This window comes from Gavia stellata, chromosome 2, assembly GCF_030936135.1.
Source record: "Gavia stellata isolate bGavSte3 chromosome 2, bGavSte3.hap2, whole genome shotgun sequence".
Taxonomy (NCBI): domain Eukaryota; kingdom Metazoa; phylum Chordata; class Aves; order Gaviiformes; family Gaviidae; genus Gavia; species Gavia stellata.
Genome location: NC_082595.1, coordinates 80306997 through 80327385, shown reverse-complemented (window position 1 = coordinate 80327385; position 20389 = coordinate 80306997). Strand labels below are relative to the sequence as shown.

General features: G+C 36.9%; 1 protein-coding gene across 1 annotated transcript in view; it reads left to right on the top strand.

Annotated features, from left to right (window-relative positions):
• COL19A1 (collagen type XIX alpha 1 chain) overlaps positions 1-20389 on the top strand; it is a 201151-nt gene that overhangs the window by 138337 nt on the left and 42425 nt on the right. Inside the window, exons 17-27 of the mRNA XM_059829068.1 lie at positions 5018-5071; positions 9509-9571; positions 10377-10421; positions 11426-11461; positions 12354-12389; positions 12490-12543; positions 13757-13810; positions 18378-18431; positions 19693-19782; positions 20105-20149; positions 20251-20328. Of these exons, the coding sequence (XP_059685051.1) occupies positions 5018-5071; positions 9509-9571; positions 10377-10421; positions 11426-11461; positions 12354-12389; positions 12490-12543; positions 13757-13810; positions 18378-18431; positions 19693-19782; positions 20105-20149; positions 20251-20328 (609 nt within the window). The remainder of the gene's footprint in view (positions 1-5017; positions 5072-9508; positions 9572-10376; positions 10422-11425; positions 11462-12353; positions 12390-12489; positions 12544-13756; positions 13811-18377; positions 18432-19692; positions 19783-20104; positions 20150-20250; positions 20329-20389) is intronic.

The following is a 20389-nucleotide window of genomic DNA, read 5'->3' as shown; positions in this document are numbered from 1 at the left end:
CTTGGACTTCTCATTTCCTCTGCCTCAGGAAATACTGTCATTCCTCTACCAACATTTTGAAAGTGAATGAATGTTATCAGTTACGTACAATAAACAGAAAATTAAAGCAATGGTAAGTGAAAATTGTCAGTAGCATTTCTGGTATTCCTGGGCTTTCAGCTGCTTTTTAGAAGAATATTGGAAATGCTTACGTGGTAGGATGGGAATGGCTGGCAAGGGTTGGTCATATTGTTTGTTTCTATGCATTTAAATTTTTTAAATCCATATAAAAATGTAATTTATTTAATGTATTCTATTGTGGCAGACGTCATGCCTTCATCATTCTTTCCATTTGCTCTTTGGAATAGTTATACAATATCGCACATCTGCACTGATGAGTTTTGTGGTTTTTTACGTTACGGTAATCAGAAAAACAGTATTTTACTTTAATGGGCAGGCACAGATCTGAAATAGATGGATAAAGTGATTACACTGAGTCACCTGCAGTGCTGTGTTCTCCAAAATGGCCTGTTCTTGAGATGCAACCAGTGCAATTTACTTGTTACACGTTTTACTGCATGTACTGTGAGATTGGGTAGACTTTTTCAGCAGCCTTATCTTTACGGAAATGCAGACAAACTATAAAAGTTAAGGGAGAAAAATATATTATAAACTCCAGTAATTTCACAGTTTGGAGCTATTTCCTTTTAAGCACCTGTGTTTCTATTCCTGCATTGTCTATAGAAATAACATCTGAAACCTGTTTGTAATTTTGGAAAACAATCAGGACACATTTTCAGTTCTTTTCTTATTCATACAACTGTACTCTCTGTGTGCTTCAGTTCTCTCAATCACACAACTTGATATTAAAAAAGAAAAAGGAAATCCCGCTCAAGTGAGATTTTCACTGGTATTTGGAAAGCAGCAAGTCTGAAAAACATCCAAAGTAGCAGATGTGCAGAATTCTCATTCAAAAGCTAGAAATTGCCTGTACAATAATTCTTCAACTCCTGTGAATTTCATTGCTTCTCCACTTGCAAACCAATACTACTGGTTCTTTTTTTGTCTGTAGAGGCTTCAGAGTGTATTATGCAGCTATATTAGTGGAGAGAAACAGTGTGGAAGGGAAAGAAGAGACTAGACTTTAGGAAGACACCCTTGAATAAAAGTATTTTCTGTTGTTGTACACTCATTTTATTGATTTTATTTTAGAAAGAATGATGGAAAGATAAAATTATTAAATTTATGTCAGTTTTTGAAAATGGAAGAACTAAAACAGAGAGATTATTTACCTCTGGCAATATAAAGGTTGTGGCATAGTTAAGAATACAACCCAAATGCTGTAAGTTCCCCCTCAACTGCCGTAGTCATGAGACAGTTCTGGGGTTTTTTGAGTTTATGTGCCTGATTTTCAAAACCATGACATATGACATGTACAAAGGCTTTCCATTTTGTCAAAATTATTTATTTGATGTACAAATAATATCCAAGAGGTCAGGGTTGGTGGCAGATACGGCATTCAATCCTTCCTGGGTTGTGTGGTTGCAGCAGTTTCACTTGTGGAAAAACAGTAAAAGAAACAGCATGGTGGCAAATGAGAAGGGAGAATAAGTTCTTATCTCTGACTGCTTGCATGATTACAGAATCCTGCAAGGATTCTGGGTTCAAGGATTCAACACTGCAGGATTACAGTGTTGAAGCTGAGACATCTGATAAGTAGGTAGTGTCATCACAGTTCAGTCCCAGTTCTGGATTGCCATCTTTAATATGGATATCAAAGTAAAAATTCTGCCAGTAACTTTAGAAATCAGAGTTGAGTGAGCATCTCAGTCAAAACATCATGACTATATCTTACTTTTCAATGTAAGTTTGAAGTGACAATTCACTTCCATAATAAAATGAGTGGAAAAATTTATGGCGTTGCATCTCTTCCTATGTTGGGGGGAACAAAGAGGGAGTGAGGCACCTGCGATGTTTAATGTGGCTTCCAAATCTTCCTAATGTCCCCTAATATTTAAGTACCACTATCTTTCTGTAACAATGTGATCACAGTAAAATGCATAGGATCGTATTTCATAGTTTAGTGATGGTGTCTCAGAACACACCTGTCTTGTTCTGGTATGCTGCAATAATGTTCTGCCAGGTCTTACTGATATCCATCAGTTTTAATAATTTTTGCCTATTTGACTTTAATTTGGCTTTACCATCTTCCTAGTTTTGTATACCTTCAGACTCCATGGGAACTTTGTGATTGCCTCTCTTTCATTAGTTTCCATTAGATAGAATTTTTTTTCCCCAAGGAAGTAGCAGTCTGTTTGGTTAATCAAAATCATGGTTCTGTTTCTCATCTTTTTGAAGTTCACTGTCTCAAGGGAAGTACCTTTACTCATAAGGAGAGCCAACAGGGTTTCGCAGAATGATCTTCTACATGTGGGAAAACTTTGTGTGTTTGCTGTCAGAATGCAAAACGTGACCTACCTCATTGAAATGCTTTGTCAGAACACTTCAAAATATGATAACATAGGAGACGAATGATACCACCCTCAGGATGTGCATCCTCAAAATAGCTATCACATAATCAATATCACCAAACTGGTGTCTTACTTTTTTTGCAAGTACTTTCTATTGTGGTAATTCTCAAGCTTTTAATAATCGTTTATCAGCGTAGCCTGCCACTGGGACTTAGGAACCAGCCTTGTGACTCATTACTCCCAGTTAGAGATGCAGGAGTTGTACATCTTGAAAAAAGTGAACTTCCTGAAGGGTGAGCCTTTTGGAGGAGAACAAGTTACAAGTCTCTTGTTTTGAAATTGCCCCCCTCCAAAGGTGCTAAGAGAAATTATGCAGAATATTTGCATTAGTGAAAGAAAGCCTTCTTCAGACTTCATGAGTCATTGCTGTGAGACTCCCTGTTCTTACCATATTCTGGTGGTGGGACAAGAGCATGCCTTTCCTTCTTATTACTAATTGTCGATCCAAAAATGCATTTAAACTCCTGTGACAATTATAATATCTGTAAAGACCTAAAATTATTTTCAGAAAGCTGGTTATTTGTAAACCAACACTAATCTATGCCGCTACAAGAATGGTGCTTTTCTGAAAACAGAAATGTTTTTAAGTTTCAGCTTTGTAACAGCATCAGTTGACCTTCCAGCCATAGTCAAGAGTTCCTTTACTCATGAGAGCTATTATTTTCTAAGAGTTGAACTACACTGGTTCCACAAATCTGTTTACTATGTCCTAGTGATCCTTGCATCTGGTACCATGATGCAAAGGTATCAAATACCAAGGATTGTCTGTCATACTCCGTTCACAAGCAGCATCTTCTACATATGTGAAATTATCAGATATGAGCAATACCACCTGTGACAAAATCATTGCTGCTTTTCTCATCATCTTTTTCCCTGAATTGCCTGATGGTTTATACAGCCGCAACTCCGAAGTAGTAAACAGTTGAGGTCCTCCTTAGAAAAGTATAGCGACTGGTTATTTAGCTTATATTGACACATAGCATTTCAGTATTTTCCTTGGAACTCTAGCTGAAATCAGTGGATAGAAGGTTTTTCAATATTTCTAGGAATACTTTGGAGTCTTGCTGCTGCAATGCTATGAATTTGACAGCAGTTCTTGTTACAAAAGTCTTAACCAGTTGAAAACAATAGTATTTTCATCTTGACCAATTTGTATCTTGGGTGAGAAGTGATTTTGACCCCTGACTTCCTGTAATAGTTGTACAGGTCCTTTAGCAGGAAAATGGGAGAAATTGTCAATAGATACCTGTTCTGAAAGTGTAGAAAGCTGTTTTCTTGTTATGATGCATAACATCAGAATATTTCTGTTGTAAGTGTGATGTATGTATAACAACAGTGCCCATAATTAACAAAGATCTTATACAAAATTTAAACGCGTGACAAAAACTCTTGACTAATCTCTGACATAGCATCTCTGACTGATAAACAACCTCCATTTTCTTGAGGAACAACCCTTTTCAAAACTAAAGAGAATTCAGTTTCTTAAAGCAGTCTTTAGGATGCATATATGCCAACTACGTTTTCCGCACTGACACAAAAGCTGTGGCCAGTAAATTGTCTGTGATTATAAAAAGCCCCAGAGGAGGAGAGTTGCCTTTGTGCCCTGTCTCTGTTAAATGCAGGTCATTTAGACCAGGTGACTAAAATGAGTATATTATTATCTTATTAATGTAGTCTTTCTTACAGAATCACAGAATCACTACGGTTGGAAAAGACCTGTAAGATCATCAAGTCCAACCTGAATGGCTGTAGTTCATATTGCATGATGAAAATTTCAGCTTAAAGAGAATTACTGTGCTAATTTGTAAATTAACCCAATTTTTAGTTCATAAGGTCTGTACTCAACTTTTTGTGTTCTGCCCTGATTTACAACACTTAAAAATCTTAGTGAGGGCCTAGTTTGTGGCAGAATATATCTTAAAAAGTTAATTTTCCCAAGCAAATGTTTTTAATGTCTCCATCCTAAGCCTGCATTTGAGTAGGAAGTTCCTTTTCCATTGTTGAAATTCTTTGTGAAAGGTGTGTGTGTAAGTATAAACTTGCAATGCTAATAAAACTAGTAAGTTTGTATTTTGGAGAATTCTGGTATTCCTCAATTTTGTTTTCTGTACTCTAAGTTAAAAATCTAGCTCTTTACTCACACTAGGAGCTGCTTCTACATCAAAACTTGTGCTTTGAGTTAGTGGAAAGAGTCTTAAAATGCTGCAGAAAAAAGATGCTGCTCATACCAGAAGGGATTAAAATTGATATGGATGTTACCTCTGCCTTCTCTGACAGACCCATTCAGTCCAAAAGAAGTTGCTAGTTTTCAAAACTCAGGGATTTACAAACTGACTCTGCTTCTCCTCTGTGCCTGAAAAAGGATATAATGAAATTACAGAAAATAATTTACTGTATAATCAAATAAAAATCTAAACCCTTTTACATGACCACTGGTCTTTGAATACAGGTATGTAAACAAAACAGTTAAATTAAAATTACTTTCTCATGCATGTTTTTCCATGTAGGGTCCTTCTGGACTAAAAGGAATTCTGGATTCATTGAACAAGCATTATAATGAGGTATGGAGATTTGATACGGTGTCTTTATGGCTAAGAAGTATGTATCTAAGGTAGAAATGAGCACAGTTTTTATCCCTGCAAACCACGTTCCAAATTCATCTAAAAGGTAGATCCTGCCATGTCCCCTTTCTGTATCTCTATATAGGCTCAGTCCACACTCCAGTCACATACCTACTGTGTTATCTATCATGCTGCCATGTGTCTTACCTCTCATCCATCTTCTACTCACGTATTTTTGCCCGGTATAACTCAAAAAAGAGGTGTGTGGACCACCTAGCTGTTAGCGTAAAGCACCAGCTCCCCATTTCTAAGCCGAATTGCTCCAAACTGTACTTGACATTTCTTCTTTCTTGACCTACTTTGTTGTGATCCTAAGAGTAGAATAGAAAAAGGCATAATTTTAAAAGATCTGCTAGCAATCCATGAGAATTGTCCTTATGTTTGTATTATAGACTAATAAAAATATTGTCTTGATTCTAGAACCTCCTGCAGCTACAAGAACTTCATAGAAAAAAGTTAAAACTGCATAGGACAGTGTTCCATGTGACAGAGCTTTTAAATTCTTGCCACAGATTTTTCAAATCATTTAAGCGGTGTTAGTATCTGCCACTGTAAGGCATTGACATTGTGATTCCAAGGTCACGCAAGTTTTCTTAATTGGTGCCAAAGTGAGTATGTAACTGATCTGAATAGAAAATCGTTTTTCATTCAAAGACTGATGAAGCACTATTACAGGAGTATTTGCTTAATACAAAGTTTACTGTGTGTTTCATGCCTCAAGTCATGCAGGTCAAACCTGGAAGACATTCATCTCTCTTAATATTGAAATGTGTAACTATAAAGAACAGCTGAATTTGGGTTATTTTTCTTATATAACATATCCAGATGAGTACCAAATTTTTTTTTTTTAGTAGGGATTCTGGAGCGAAATTCATGTCAAACATATCTTTCCAGTTGCTTTTACCACTGAAGTGATTTCTCTGATATTTTTGATATTTAATCCATTCCAAATCACTATATCACCTTAGAACATGTGTTAGGAATTAAACGTAGTTTTATATGCTGCCCTGGCTAGGGACATTTTCATACCTGGAGACTTAGTTTCTGGGTTTTGTCTGCCATTTCATATGTATGTGTTGAAGTTTTCTAAATTTTGGGTTTACACCTTTTGTTTTCTTACCAGTTTCTTTTTCCTGCCAAAGACAGCTTTCATTGATAACCAGCCCTGTTTCCTCTATGAATACCATATTTATTGTAACTCATTCCCCACCTCTGAACTATGAATCTCTTTTGCCCTGATGGTCCCTTTAAGGTTAATTATGCAGGAGGAAATACAAACAGCGGTGATCTTCAGGAATTGGCAAGCATCTGTCTCCAAAAATCATGTTTCTTATCAGTGTAAGGCTCTAAGAGTTTCTAAGGTGTCTTATATTTCCTAATTAAGAATATTTTGGAAAAATGTAGACCAGCTGCTCTGTGTCTATAAATTAATCATCTTTTAAATCCTGTACAGCTTGCCAACTTTCTTCTTTCTTCAGCTGTCTAGTTTGAAGATTTTAATGACTCTGTCATGAGCAATTAACTGTTCAACAAGGAAATGCTGTTTGGTTTTAGATGAGAGAGGAGATGGCTTTCTGATTCAAGTGGCAGGTTTTAAATATGCAAACTTTCTGTAACTACGTGTTCAGGTCTTCCTAGAGTCAACTTAAGTCTCCTACTGCTAGAGCAAATGTATTAGTTTCTATATATTTTATGATGGGAATGGTATATTCCCATCAAGGACATGACAAAGACATCAAAGACGTCATCAAAGACAAGGACAGCTTGTCTGCTTTGCCACTGATTATTCCTTTAGGCACCAGTAACTTTCCTTTTTTCCCCACAATATTACGTGGTGTAAAGAGTTCTGATTTTGTTCAATGTGCCTTGGAGGTACCGAGCAATCTTTAACATTCCAGTATATAATTTGCGATGTGCCTTGATTATTTGCATGTGTAAGATGATACTTCAGTGATATTCTGAGGTTTTTGAGATTCCTTACACCACAGGAAATGATCTTGGCATTTTCCAACGACGAAATGCATGTTCTCAAGGATCTCACGAGGTCTTCTTTCAGTTTTGTTTTTTTAAGTGTTTAAATTGAGACCACGTTTTTGTTGCTATAGAGTTTTTAATATCTTTTTTTTCTGAGGATATTAGTATGGCTTCTTTGCATTGGCGTTTCTAGGAATCATGCTACCAAGAAATGTGAGAGATCAGTGAGAGAGATCTTAAGACCCATCATAATTAGTAACATTCTTCTGACTTCTGTATGGTATCAATGAGTAGTTGTAATTGCACAATGTGGTTATATAATATATAACCAAGTGTTTTCTGGCTCAGTGTCAATCACCTTATCGCATAAGAAGGCTGGAATGCAAGTCTTTTAAAGCATAATTTACTTGATCCATGTATACAGTGAAAGAGAGCACTATAAATACAGTTGCTGATTGCAACAGCAAATTACGCTGAATGGCAAACCAAGATCAGCAGTCTTTCTTTAATGAAGGTGAGGGGAACCTGCTGAGGATAAGTAGTAGCATTGATCCTTAACGGGGTGAGAGGCAGCGCTGAAGCATTGCTTTCCTCATTGTTCTTCCTTTGTGCCTGTTCTTGCGAGGCGTGTGACTATTTTTATATTCCTTCTTGTGATATCTTTTGCGCTTTCAGTGTAAATGAGATGCTTTGTGTGTGTGTGTTCGAGACGTACATTTTCTTCTCTTTCTTCTGCCAAGAAACTGCTTCTGCCCTGCCCTGTAGGTTACATTCCTTAAGTGGCTGGTAAATGATGCCTCGTGATTTGTGTTTATACACTCTTAGGCCTCTGTTATCATCCTTTGCCTGGGCTTTCAAGGCCTCTGCTTGTCATCTTTTTTACGTACCAGTTTTCCATACATAGATGTAAGGTCACTTCAGTCAAACCTGCTTCTGAACCTCTTTGGAAAGGGCATACAGATCAGTTTAATCTAAAATGTTCTCCAACATGTAAAAATAAAAATGAACCACAGCACAAAGCAATTGACACTACCTCACAATCTGCTCAGGAAATGTTTCAAAATCATTATAATTCATAAAAATTATAGAATATTCTTGAATAATCCATTATAACTTTTTAAAGATTTTTTTTCTTTGGCATATTTTACTTACAATTTATTGTAAAGAGCAAATGATCTATAAATATGTAAAGAGCATAAAAGTAGTTATTTGGTCTATATACCCTTTTTTTTTCCTTCATGTATGCAAAAGAAATGCAGAATACATTGTAACACAGTATACTCATAATAACAGACACCTAGATTGTTCTCAGTCAAGCAGTAGTCAACTACTTCTCAGCAATGCTCAGGTTCCCTTCTTTGGGTATCTGCTTCTTGCTCTGGAGCTGATTTTCATAGTTAAGGTAGTAACAGTGTTACGAACCCTAAACACTGAAAAAGATCCTTCAGGATATTAACTTTTATAAAATAATTATGAATTATATTCAGTTATCAACTTCTGAAAATATTAACAGAGTGTAAATGGCACTTTTATTCATCATGATGTTTTCCCATTTTAGAGATACGGAAACTGGAACATGGCAAAAGGGGAGCTGGCTGGCTCAGGGTTTCCATTCAGCCCAGTGGCAGATGTTCTAGGACCTGGACTCCTTGGGTCCAAACTCGAGCTTATTTTTCAGGGTCATTGGTTTTGTTGCTTTTTCCATTGTCATTAAAAGGAAACATGTTCCCCGTAGGTAGTCTGAGCCTGGCTTTGTGAAGAGGAAACCATTTGCTTTTTATTTTATTGTGTCTTTACCTTGTACAGAAGAGTAACTAGATCCAGTGCAATAATACCTGAGCAAGTATACAACCTGAACCCCTGGTCCTTAAATCTGTTTTCTCTGAGGAGCAGTGTGAGGAGCCTGCTGATCATACTCATTCCCTCTCCTCCTGTCTCACTACTGTAGTAGACTTAAATTAGTTCAATTTTACATTTCATGCTGCTCAAAAGTAAAAAGCTTGTGTTTTTGTCATAGGAGAGAAGTGATTTTTATTGTTCTTTTCTAACATACTTGAGAAATGTACTGTAATAATAAGCATAAAAATATGTTCTTTGCATTGAGTTAAGAAAAAAAAAATCACAGATTTGCATAGCAATACTCAACACAGACATTTCCCTTTTATGCTTTTGTTCATCTGCTAGTCTGACTGGAGTATGAATGCATGACAAAGGATGTGTTGCTGCAATACATTACTTAAATGCACTGCATAGGCATTTAGTATCCCTTTCTAGTAGTAAATTAGGACTTCTGAATTTACATACTGGTAAATTACATGAAATTATTATGGTATATAAATTGTTACTGTAAATAAATGGTGACATGTTCTGTTCTCTGATCTTTGTGGTGATATTTCTTCCCAGAGTGATACAAGACTACTAGGATTACTTGGGACCCCTGGATCTAAAGGCCAGAAAGGAGATGTTGTAAGCATTTTGGATGAAATATGGAGAAATTTCAAAGCTCCTATCTAACCTGTCTCTGCCACCGTTAACACAGTATCTTTAATTTGATTTATCACAACGGTCTTTGAAGGAATAGATTTTAGATATGACTGGCTCTTTGATGTGTGTACTCCAATATCCAACTCATTGTGCCATCCTGCGGGTGCAGCACGTGAGCCTTTGTCTTCTAATCTGTGATAGCCAGAAAGGGAAAATGCAGGAAGAATTATGTGTGGTTTCTGTAACACTGTCTGAGGAGAAGTGAAAGGAGCTGGCCTGCCAGTTAGGGGGAAAAGACTCTAAAAAAAGTTGAAATTCAGAAAATATTTTTAATAGTAAATTATGAATATTTAAAGCAGGTTCTCTGTAACAAAGGGACTTGCTGTACTAAAAATACTTATCGTCAGCCTATAAAAGTTACATGGAGGTCAGATTCTGAATCCACAACATATGACAGTATATTGTTTATAGGCATCTGTCCTGTTGAAACAGCGGAATGAATTTTTGATGATTGGATGCTTATTAAACCTGGAAGGAAACAGACAAATGCTCTGTATATGTCATAGGATTGACAGTGGGGTGGTTTTTTTTACTGAGTAGCATGCAGATCTGCTAAAGAAAACAGTGATTTAAATTAATTTGGAAATCATTAAATCTCAAATTTCTGTTGCATAAAAGTTAAGCCTTTTGTGTCTTACACAGAACAAAGCACAATTATAGGAGAGGATGAGTTTATTTGCATTTGTTAGAATATAAAGGTTTTAAATGTAATTTATTTTGTTAAAAGGGTCAAAAAGGAGAATTGGGAATGACCGGCGCAAAAGGAGAAAAGGTAAATCAATTCCTTACTTCTGTGCTTGTGTGTGATACTGGAAGGTGGCTGAACATACTGATTATGAATCCAATCTTGGAAAATATACTCAGAGTCAAGAAAATATATTTGGGCATAGGAAAAGCTGTCAGTCTGTGAATGTCCTTAGTAATTTACTCAAGCCCCTCCTTGAGAGAGTTATTTACATATGCAAGTAAATTTCCCTGTTCCAACAGGTCACAAACTCCTTAACTTTAAACACATTCAGTCTTTTACTGAATGCCAGTTTCAAATTATGTTTATGTAAGTTTATGACCAGTGATTGCCTCATGAATTAGACACCATTCATACTTTTTCAAGTTACAACTGTGATCTTCAATATCTATATGAAATAGCAGGAGTCTTTAAATTACTGAAATTTATAAATAAATTTCCTAATTTAATAGCTTTTTGTTTAATCTTAAATTTTCCAGAAAGATTTGAGGGGCAGGAATGTTACTGGGTAAGAGGTGTATATTGTGTTTTTCTAGGAACGTGTGATGTACCCAGTTCTTCACCCACTGAATAATGGGCATTTTGCTATTCAGTTGTTAGGCTTCCAGCTGGTTTCTTTGGTCATATCCTTGTGCATAAACAGTTTTCATAGAGGCAGAAGCTTTTTTATTCTGTCAATATGACAGATTCATGATTTTGTATGTTATGAAGCACTTGTGTTTGAGAAGTTGTCAGATTTGTACACTGCCTAAATGCATCGTCACTGTCTCTTTATTTAATGTTCCTGACCCTCCCTTGTGCTTCTTCTTGAGAGGATCACGCATGGTAAAATTCTCTTTTGTCTCTGTAGTCATGGTCTTCTCATGAAATCAACGTCATCCCTCAAGTAAACTTTTGTAGTCCATATATTTATATTTTATATGGGTTAGGAAAAAAACCCCACACTCTCAAGGGTTCTTCACCAAAACCAGACATATATACTATTTACCATTTGAAATAAATTTGTTAACCTCTTCCCTATGTTTCCATAGGGAGAGCCTTCTGAAAAAGGGGACAAGGGAGATCCAGTAAGTATAGCTGTGTTTTGAACTGATGATGTGAATAATATACATCTGATGTGATTTTCATATTGTATTCATGCTGTAATTCTTTTCTTTGTACACTTTCATTAGATTCAGTGATTTTGTAGGGCAGCATGTTAATTATTGTCTCCTTCTTACATGTCCATCAGGTTCACACAGGTTATAAATAAAAAACGGAGATGGCCTGTTCTGCACCATTTCTGTAGTTGATACAGTCCATGAACTGAGTTTAAAGTACATGCTTTTTTTGTTCCCTGAAGGTTCTTTCTTTCTTTCAGTTATTTCACAAAATTGTATGTGGGCTGAACTGTATTACTTTAATTGTTTTACCAGTTTCCAGTGTGGCATTTAACATCTGGCAGTTTTCTTAGAGTCATTTATGTGTGCATAATTTTTTGTTATTTTGGGGGATATTTTCAGAACACTCATTCTTCGAGTCTGTTTACGTGTGTTGCTTATTTTTAATTAACTATTGTCCTCTCTTGTGACGTTTGACAAAAGCTAGTTACATTGTTTACACAACTGAAGGTTGCTCAGTTACTCGTGATTAGTGTATTATAATAACCAAAATAAGGCATACTGTAATAATGTCACCAGTAGTTATTTAGTGGTGAAGAATAGGATTGGAGAAGCTCTTAAGCAAATGTGACGGTTTCAAACGATTTTTCTTCAAAACACTAGGAAAACCTGCGAACAAAATTAGTTTGAAAGAGGAGTGCCTTTCAGAGTTTCCACAAGGCATCAAAAATTCTTTAATGCTTTCTCTGTGTTTGTTAAGTTTGCAAACTATATTATAATATTTTAAGGTAGCAAATTAAACTCTTAGTTGATGTTAGTTAAAGTTTTAATTTCTTATGGTCATACCTGCTGTTTTCAGGGAGAAACTGGAATGCAGGGATCAAAAGGAAATAAGGTATTTTTTGACTTGTACACACTATATACATCGCTGGTGTACATTGCTGGTACTGGGAGACATAACAGTAAATTTGGATTTTTTTTCTCAATCTCATTAGGGTGAAACAGGAGACCCTGGACCACCTGGTCTTACTGGAAATCCAGGATCAAAGGTGTGTGAAAGGTATTTTTGTGGTATTAACAGCCATTACATTGTATGCTGTTATCTAAGAGGACTCTGCATGCTATCAACTCCTTAGCTAGTATGAAAAGACAGAGAATGCAAATATATATATTTCAAAAGTTTGTGCATGGATCATGGCTATTTTACTTTTAGTTCATAAAATTCTTGTGATCTCAGCATCACTCAGCAAGGAATATTAATGCAAAGCACAAATGTTATTTGGTCACTCAGGAGTATGAGCACCCATTTTGCAATTACAAATCCACCAGTGACTGGGTGTATTCTCTTTAGCTATCAGTGAGGCAAGTCATAACCACTTCCAGTACATTAGCAGTTCCTATGTGTAATCCTATGAGACTGCAGGTAATGTTAAAGTAGTCATTGCCTTGCTTTGAAGAAAGTAACTGAAGCATCATTTGTTGTTGAGGATCTCTCATGATGCCTTGAATTGTATCAAATAAAGGGAGAATTGGAAACCATGAAAATGTAACCTCCACACAACACTATTCATGTTGGATATGGTAGTACCCAAGTTCCTTAGATCATCAAAAGAAGTCCCAGGAGGAATAGATGCAGCTATAGTGTCCACAAAACAGTGGTCTTAAAAATGATTCTCCACTCTAACTCCTTAGACTGCTTTTTGGAAGCTAATGTCCTTCCTTGGTTTGAGCCGTTGAAATAATTGTTGTTACTGCAGTGGAAATCTAGGTCACCTTTACACTGTATACCTTCCACAAGAGGCTTGTAGAGATCCAAAGGATCATTAGGGTTTGCACTAAGTCATCCTTTCATCTATACATCGCAATCCTCCTTTTTTTCAGTGCTCTGGACTCCTTGTGATGGGATCTATTCCAAAAAGAGAAGAAGCACTTATCACATAGTTCACAAATCACTTCTAGATCTCTCCTTTGAGGGAGGAAATCTCCTTGTTTTACCCCTTTTGTTTTGTCTTTCCCTTTAGGCAGTGCCTTTGTGTTTACTTATATTTACTTTGTATACATCCTTTGTATTTTGTATGTATTAGTCAGAAAGACTAAACATTAGATTAAAGGAGAGTAAGCAAACACCATACTTTTTATTCCATGTAGAATATAATTCTTCATGCCAGATGATTTAATTTATTTATATATAAGAATGCCTTATACTGAATTACAACAGGTGCATTGTCTTTTATCTCAAGTATGTACTACATCATTTCACAGGGACTGCAAGGACCTCCAGGACCTGTCGGACCCAGGGGACTGCCAGGAGAAGTTGTATGTATTGTGCAGTTTCACCAAGCTGTAGAAGTGTGGTGTGTGAAGCAGTACACAAAGGTTATCGTAGGTGTTCCTTTTGTGGGTGGTATTATAGCAATCAGCCATCAAAGCACAGTAGTATGGGATGCCTCAGGATAGAGTTCTGCTGTTTGCTTATGTTCTTTTTGTCCTTGTGTTACCATTTGCACAAGTAAGTAAGGATGATAATACTAATTTGCACAGATTATTAGCTCTACAAAAATCACTCTTAACTCACAAGAGTAGGTGAAAATTGTAAGAATCTGTAGCAAAGTTTTAATAATGTTATATTGTGAGCTGGAAAGGACAGTGTGTGTAGAGCAAATGAGAATAAACAGGGAAAGTAAGATTACCCCAAGGATTTAAACACATTGCCTTCCTTATTTCTGTCTATGGTTTCGTATTATTCTGAATTGGTTTACTTCCTGTAAAAGGGGTAAAGATTAATAAAGTGAACAGAATAAACAATTATATTTATTATCTTAGCATTTAGGTCAGATTTATGAGTAAAACTCATACTCAGAGCAAAAGGTAATTCCGTTAAAACTGGGGACAATATTAAAATCTTTAGCCAGAGTGGAAGTATTGGTTGGAAAGAATTTAATAGAAAACCACTTTTCTAATTACTGTTCAATACATTAAATTACTAAAATACTTCTGCAGAAAGTGGAATGAGAGATTATTCTTACAACTGTCAGTTGATATTCCAATTTAATTGTGCAGTGGCTTACTGACAGTCATAAAGTGCCTAAAGCCATTATATGGCTGCCCTAAATGAGAAATAGCTTAATTTGGGAACACTGACAGGTGGCAGATGATCTCTGTGTGTGTGTTTGTGTGTCCGTGCGAGAATGTCAAAACCTGAACTGGTTGAACTCTCGAGCAGAAGCTTACTACTTATTAGATGCAACAATAGGGGCTGCTTTTAAATTTTGATAGCACCTGGACTAAACAAAAGTGGCACATCCCAAGGTCTCCAGTTAATAGAGAGACGTGAGACAGAGTCACCAGTTTGGAGGTTCATCACCTGTTGTGCTTCTGCACATCGACTATTTAGATGGCAAGAACCAAGGGGTGAGGGTACCTGGAAGAAGTGGTGCCAAAATAGAAGGGTTCCTGAAAGGAAAGAGGTGTTGTCTCAAGGAAGAAGAGGAAGATCTTGGCTGGAGGAAAGGTCGTGGAAGTGGGGAAAGGTTGTGGAGATCAGGGAGATGCACGGAAACAATTGCCAAGGACCTTAGCCCCTAACACCTGAGACTGGTAACTGTGAGCAGCTGCACAACACAAACCAAGACAACTTGCTGCCCAACCATCCCGGATGAGCAACAATCTCCCTGCTGGAAAGGGAAGTCAGAACCCAATGAACATAACCCTAACAGGGGAAAGAGTGAGAGTGTGAGATAATCAAGAAGGATAAAAGCCCTCATCTCAGTGGTTCTTAAATAAACCCCAGTCCCCCAATATACATGCTATCAGATGGTGTCCGAAGCAGAATACAGATGTTTTATTGAACCTTGAGATCATGGACTATTGAGGGAGGCCCTCCAGGAGGAGTGGTGGGGATGGGACACCTCACCAGAGATGCAGTGTGCCCGTAACCTTTATGCCTGTGGGTGAAATATTGATGGGTTGGGATTGTTGAGGCAGTGGGGGGTCTCAGCAGACTTTTAACGTGCCTGTAGTTATTACACTTCTGGATGCCCCGCATTCAGGTCTGCCAACTGGTTGGGGTTTGTTGAGGTGATGGGGGCCTCCTTCACAGGGGTTTTAGTATGCCTGTAACTGTTACGCTGCTGGGCAACAGACTGATGGGTCTGCTGGCCCACTGGGATCCCTGACACTGGTAGGGGCCTCCCCTGAGATCCAGCACACCTGTAACCCTTGTGCCTCCGGGCAGGAAGAGCACGGGTGAAACTTCAGTCCAGTCTGAATACACTAGGAAACATCTTAAACTGTTAGGCACCATTATACTAAGCTTGAAAGTTCCCTGGGCATTTGACTTGACACCCTAATATAGCGGAAGGCCTACTCTGAGGAAGTGGCTGCCTGTCTCCCTTCCAAATTATGGCACAATCCCTTTTTAGGTGTGCAGGCAACTATGTTCTGCCTAATCTCCATGTAAACTGAAATTAGGTTTCAGTCCACAACAGTGATGTCGTCATATAACCTAACAAGTGGCACCTACCACCTCTCCCTGCTTGTCCTCCCTCCCTTCCTCTGTAAAGCATAGAATGGTTTTTAAGTACCATTTTGGAGTTTTGAGTGGTTAGATCCAAGAAGTGGACCAAGAAAAGCAGACAATGGAGAGCTTGGCTTTAGCCTAGCAGTTAAGCAATTCACCTGAGAAGAACTAGGATTTTGATCTTTGCACTGTGGGTTGGTTTTGGTTTTTATCTTATTTCTACAAACAGAAGCGTCTAGGGGCTGGTGTTGCTGCATTTTGTCTTAGGCCTTTCCACACACACTCTGAGACTACTTTGTGGAAGAGAACTCTTAATTTGAATAGACTTTTAAGTCATGTACTTTATTAATATTAAAATACAGTTCTGAGTGGTACACAGCTGGCAGACTTTTTATTGTTGACCTGTTAAAAGTCTTAGGGATATAAGCAAAGTGACAGCTGGAGTACAGCATCTTCAGCTCCTGGCAGGAAAAAAACCTAATATTCAAATCTGCATGTAATAATTTTGTACTGTGTTACTTATTGACCATTTCTTTATACCTTATTTTCCTACTCAGTTGAGGCACACATTTTTTAAATTGTGTCTAATTTACCTGTCTTTTATAACAATAGTTTGTAAGTCTTTTCTACTGTGCTTCTATTTATATATAGTTCCCCAATCTTACTGTGAAAGATAACAAAATACTGCATTTCTGTTTTGCTTGTGTTGTCATCATCCCACCTGAGTTCATAATTGCTGCTTTTGAAACTGCTTTTCTGTTGGATCTTTGATCAAGTGACATTAGGAACAGATAAATATGATATATAATACAGCTAGATCCTAGATATAGATGATCTTAAAGAGTCATATTTGTACATACAATTCTAGGATATAAAAACATGTATTTGAACATATTATAGAAACATACATACAGTTCTAGGCTCGTTATTTTGTTTTATCTTCTAAAGATGAAACATCATGCATTAGCAAATATAGTAATTCATCTTATGCACCATGATAAAAATTATGAAAGGTTGAAAATTGTTTTCCTTTCACTTACGTCATCAAAGAGTCATCCAGCAGATAAGACTTGGTTCTTTCCTTTCCTAAGATATCCCTTAAGCTTGGTCCAACAAAAAAAAAAAAAGGAAAAAAATCAGAGAAATCCTTAGGAAAGAAGAGAGACTGTGTATATTTTATGTTGATATCAAAACGGGTTAGGGTAGGACATGATGTGTGATCCATAATCAGTAAATTTAAACTTCCATATATTCTTATAATGATTTTGTGTTGGCATAAGCAGAATGTTCTTCATTAAGGTACTTTTTTTTTCCTTATGCTTTTAATTTGGGTGGCTGGGTGAAACAAATAGCTGTCTGTCTGTGTTAAGGACAGAATACGGCAGAGAAAGCGAACACACAGCTGTTGAACCCTGACTACTGGCATGAAAATCGTGTCACCCTTAATTGTCAGTGTTCACAAAACTATGTTTTACACTGTGAAGAAAAATAAAAACAGTATGTGTTTCTTTGTCTTTTTCTTAGAAAGCTCATTTTCCATTCCGGATTAAGTATCGTACTTAGATTTTACTATTCAGTTTTGACAATTTTATCATTTAGTGTGGAAATTACTGGTATTCTTAATAAAATGCTTGGTAAAATAGTTGGTTGAATAGCATTGAAGGGTTATGGAAAAAGTTTTCTGTATTTGTTACAGTGTAGTAAGAGAACACAATTTAACGTTCCCTATTATTTAAATAGCTTCTATTTAGATTTTACTCTATTTCATTTCTCTGTATTTATAACAAATGCTTCCTGAAAAGGGCAAGGGAGAACACTGAAGTTAAAATCAAAGTGTGAAAGATGAGAAGATTTCGACAAAAGAAAGGATGCAATATATTTATTTTGCTAAAAATATTTGACTGTCCATTAAATATCTAAAACATTTTAAAGGAATTTGGTGGATTAAGTAATGTGCAGGAGTAGGACTTTATTGAGGCTTTTAAGATACAAATTTGAATAATTAACTAGTATAGGAAATCATGCAGCCTTTCATAAGCAGAAAAGGTGAGACACTTATTTAAAACCCAAGTTTGCACCTGCTACTGCCTTCCTTGAAAAAATAATTGATTTTTAAGACTTTGAATTATTTTGAAATTGAAGAAATAAAACTGTCAGTGTCTGCCATTCTGCTCTGATGGTGTGCAGAAAAAAATTTCATATTTTTGATTAGAGAAGCATACATTAACTTGTACTCTTTAACATTTTGGGTCAATACTAATGCACGGTAAGTAATCCAGTGTAAACTCATTTTCATCTGTAATTTTAGATAATCTTTAAGGAAATAGCTATAAAAATGTACAGTCATATTTTTATTAATTCCAGGGCTTACCAGGAGAGCACGGGGTACCAGGAAACCCAGGAGTTAAAGGAGACAAGGTATGTTTTAAGTGTTTTTCATTAAGATTCATATGTTAGAGGATATTAGACTGTCAACTCTGAAGTAACCTTCCATCCTTCTGTAGTGCATCTATGTGGCTGCTTTGTGAATTGATTTTAAAACGTACAAGCAGCAACCCCCCTGTCTGCTCCTCGGAGATACTGCAGGCCAGTTTGGCAGCCCAGTTGCTCTTTGGATTCATAATTTAAGTAAGATTTCAGGGAGGTTGCATTGGGCTCTTACATTAAATCTGTGCATTGCAGAAATGTCAGTTCAGGTCCTGACCACAGAACAGCCTTTTCAGTGTAGTGTCCTAACCAGACTAATGTGTAGAATCCCACTTCACAGTCAGACATACTCATCTTGGCAGAGTGCTGGGGCAGCTGTACTCTCTCAGATGCAAGACAAGGCTGGGATCTCTTTATGGCACTGTATTTTGCTGTGTAGAAATCCCTTAGTTAGAATTCAGCTACACCAGCAAGAGTTAAAAATGGTATGTGTGTATATGTTGAATGTAGAGAAGGGGAGAAAAGAGGATATACAGGCATACTGTGAGCTATGTGATGTTATGTTATTCATACATTATACATTCATACATTCATACATTAGTGGGTACAAGGGAAACTAGTAAAATCCATTAATAGTTTGAAGAAGTGAGGTGATGAAAAGGCAGGATAAACAATAACTGTGGAACAATGACAAAAATGTATTCATCTTACAAATTGGGAAGTAGTGTATTCAGAAAGAATCACAGAGAGTGATGCAGGAGCATGTAAAAGACAAGAGGACAGCGTAATAAAATGCACAAATTCACCTGTGTAAACAGAAGTTGTAGAGATGCGGAGCAAGAGACGCTGCATGCATTGAAGTAAGAAATAAAGGTGTAAACAGGAATACAGTGAAGACCAGGGTCTTAGCACTAGGGATAGGTAGCTGGAGAGAGACAGTTTGAAGCTGTTACTGTGAATTAATTGGCAGGGTTTTATGACAACCAGCGTATTAGGGGCCTGGGGACAAAGAAATGTAGATCAGGTGCATGGCAAGCAGGGAAAACCAAGAGAACACTAGTTACTATTCATGGTTGTGTAGTCCATGCCGCCTCTTCTTCTGTGCCTTTTTGAAGGAAAATATAGGGGTTTTATTCTTCTCTATTTCTTCTCAAAGTACTGGCACTTGCTAGAATAACCTTGATAATATTTAGAGTTTTTTCATAAGAGAAAATTATTCCATTTCAGTCAGTGATTCAGATTTATCCTGTAGGGGGACCCTGGTGGGATTATGGGACCACCTGGACATCCAGGTCCAAAAGGTGATGTGGGGCCTCCTGGACCAAGTCTGCCTGGAACACCAGTAAGTCTGTAATCTGAAAAGGCTTTTATGACTTTATTTCTTGTAGGGATAACTGTTAAAGAATTCTCATTGTGCAATGAAAGAAATCAGAACAAGTATTTTTTTGGATGTAATTTCAAAATTGAAGTATATATTGTAGTGGTACTGTAAGTCTAGATATAGTGCAGGCTCACATGCTCCTAGTGACAGTGGTATTAACAAGGAAGACATGTAAATCTATCATAGTTTATTTATAAAGGCTGACTAATTTTGGCAATAAAATTCAGCTAGTCCTTTTGATTTCAAAACATAATTTGTTTTTTTCCTGGGTTTTTTTTCTTAGGGTCCCACTGGTATTCCTGGAAACCCAGGTCCACGGGGACCAAAGGTATAAAAAATATATTATCTCTGTTTCTAAAAAATAAAAGGATAATATGCTAGTTTACATTTTCAAACCTGTTGTAACTGAAAGCCTTCTATCCTTCTCAGGGAGAAAGAGGGCTACCTGGTGTACAAGGAGCACCTGGGGAGATGGGGCCCCCTGGAATAGGCATTCAGGGATCACCAGTAAGTATATCAACACCCAGAATTTGGGCTTCTCACTGTGCATCACGGAGAAACTGCAGCA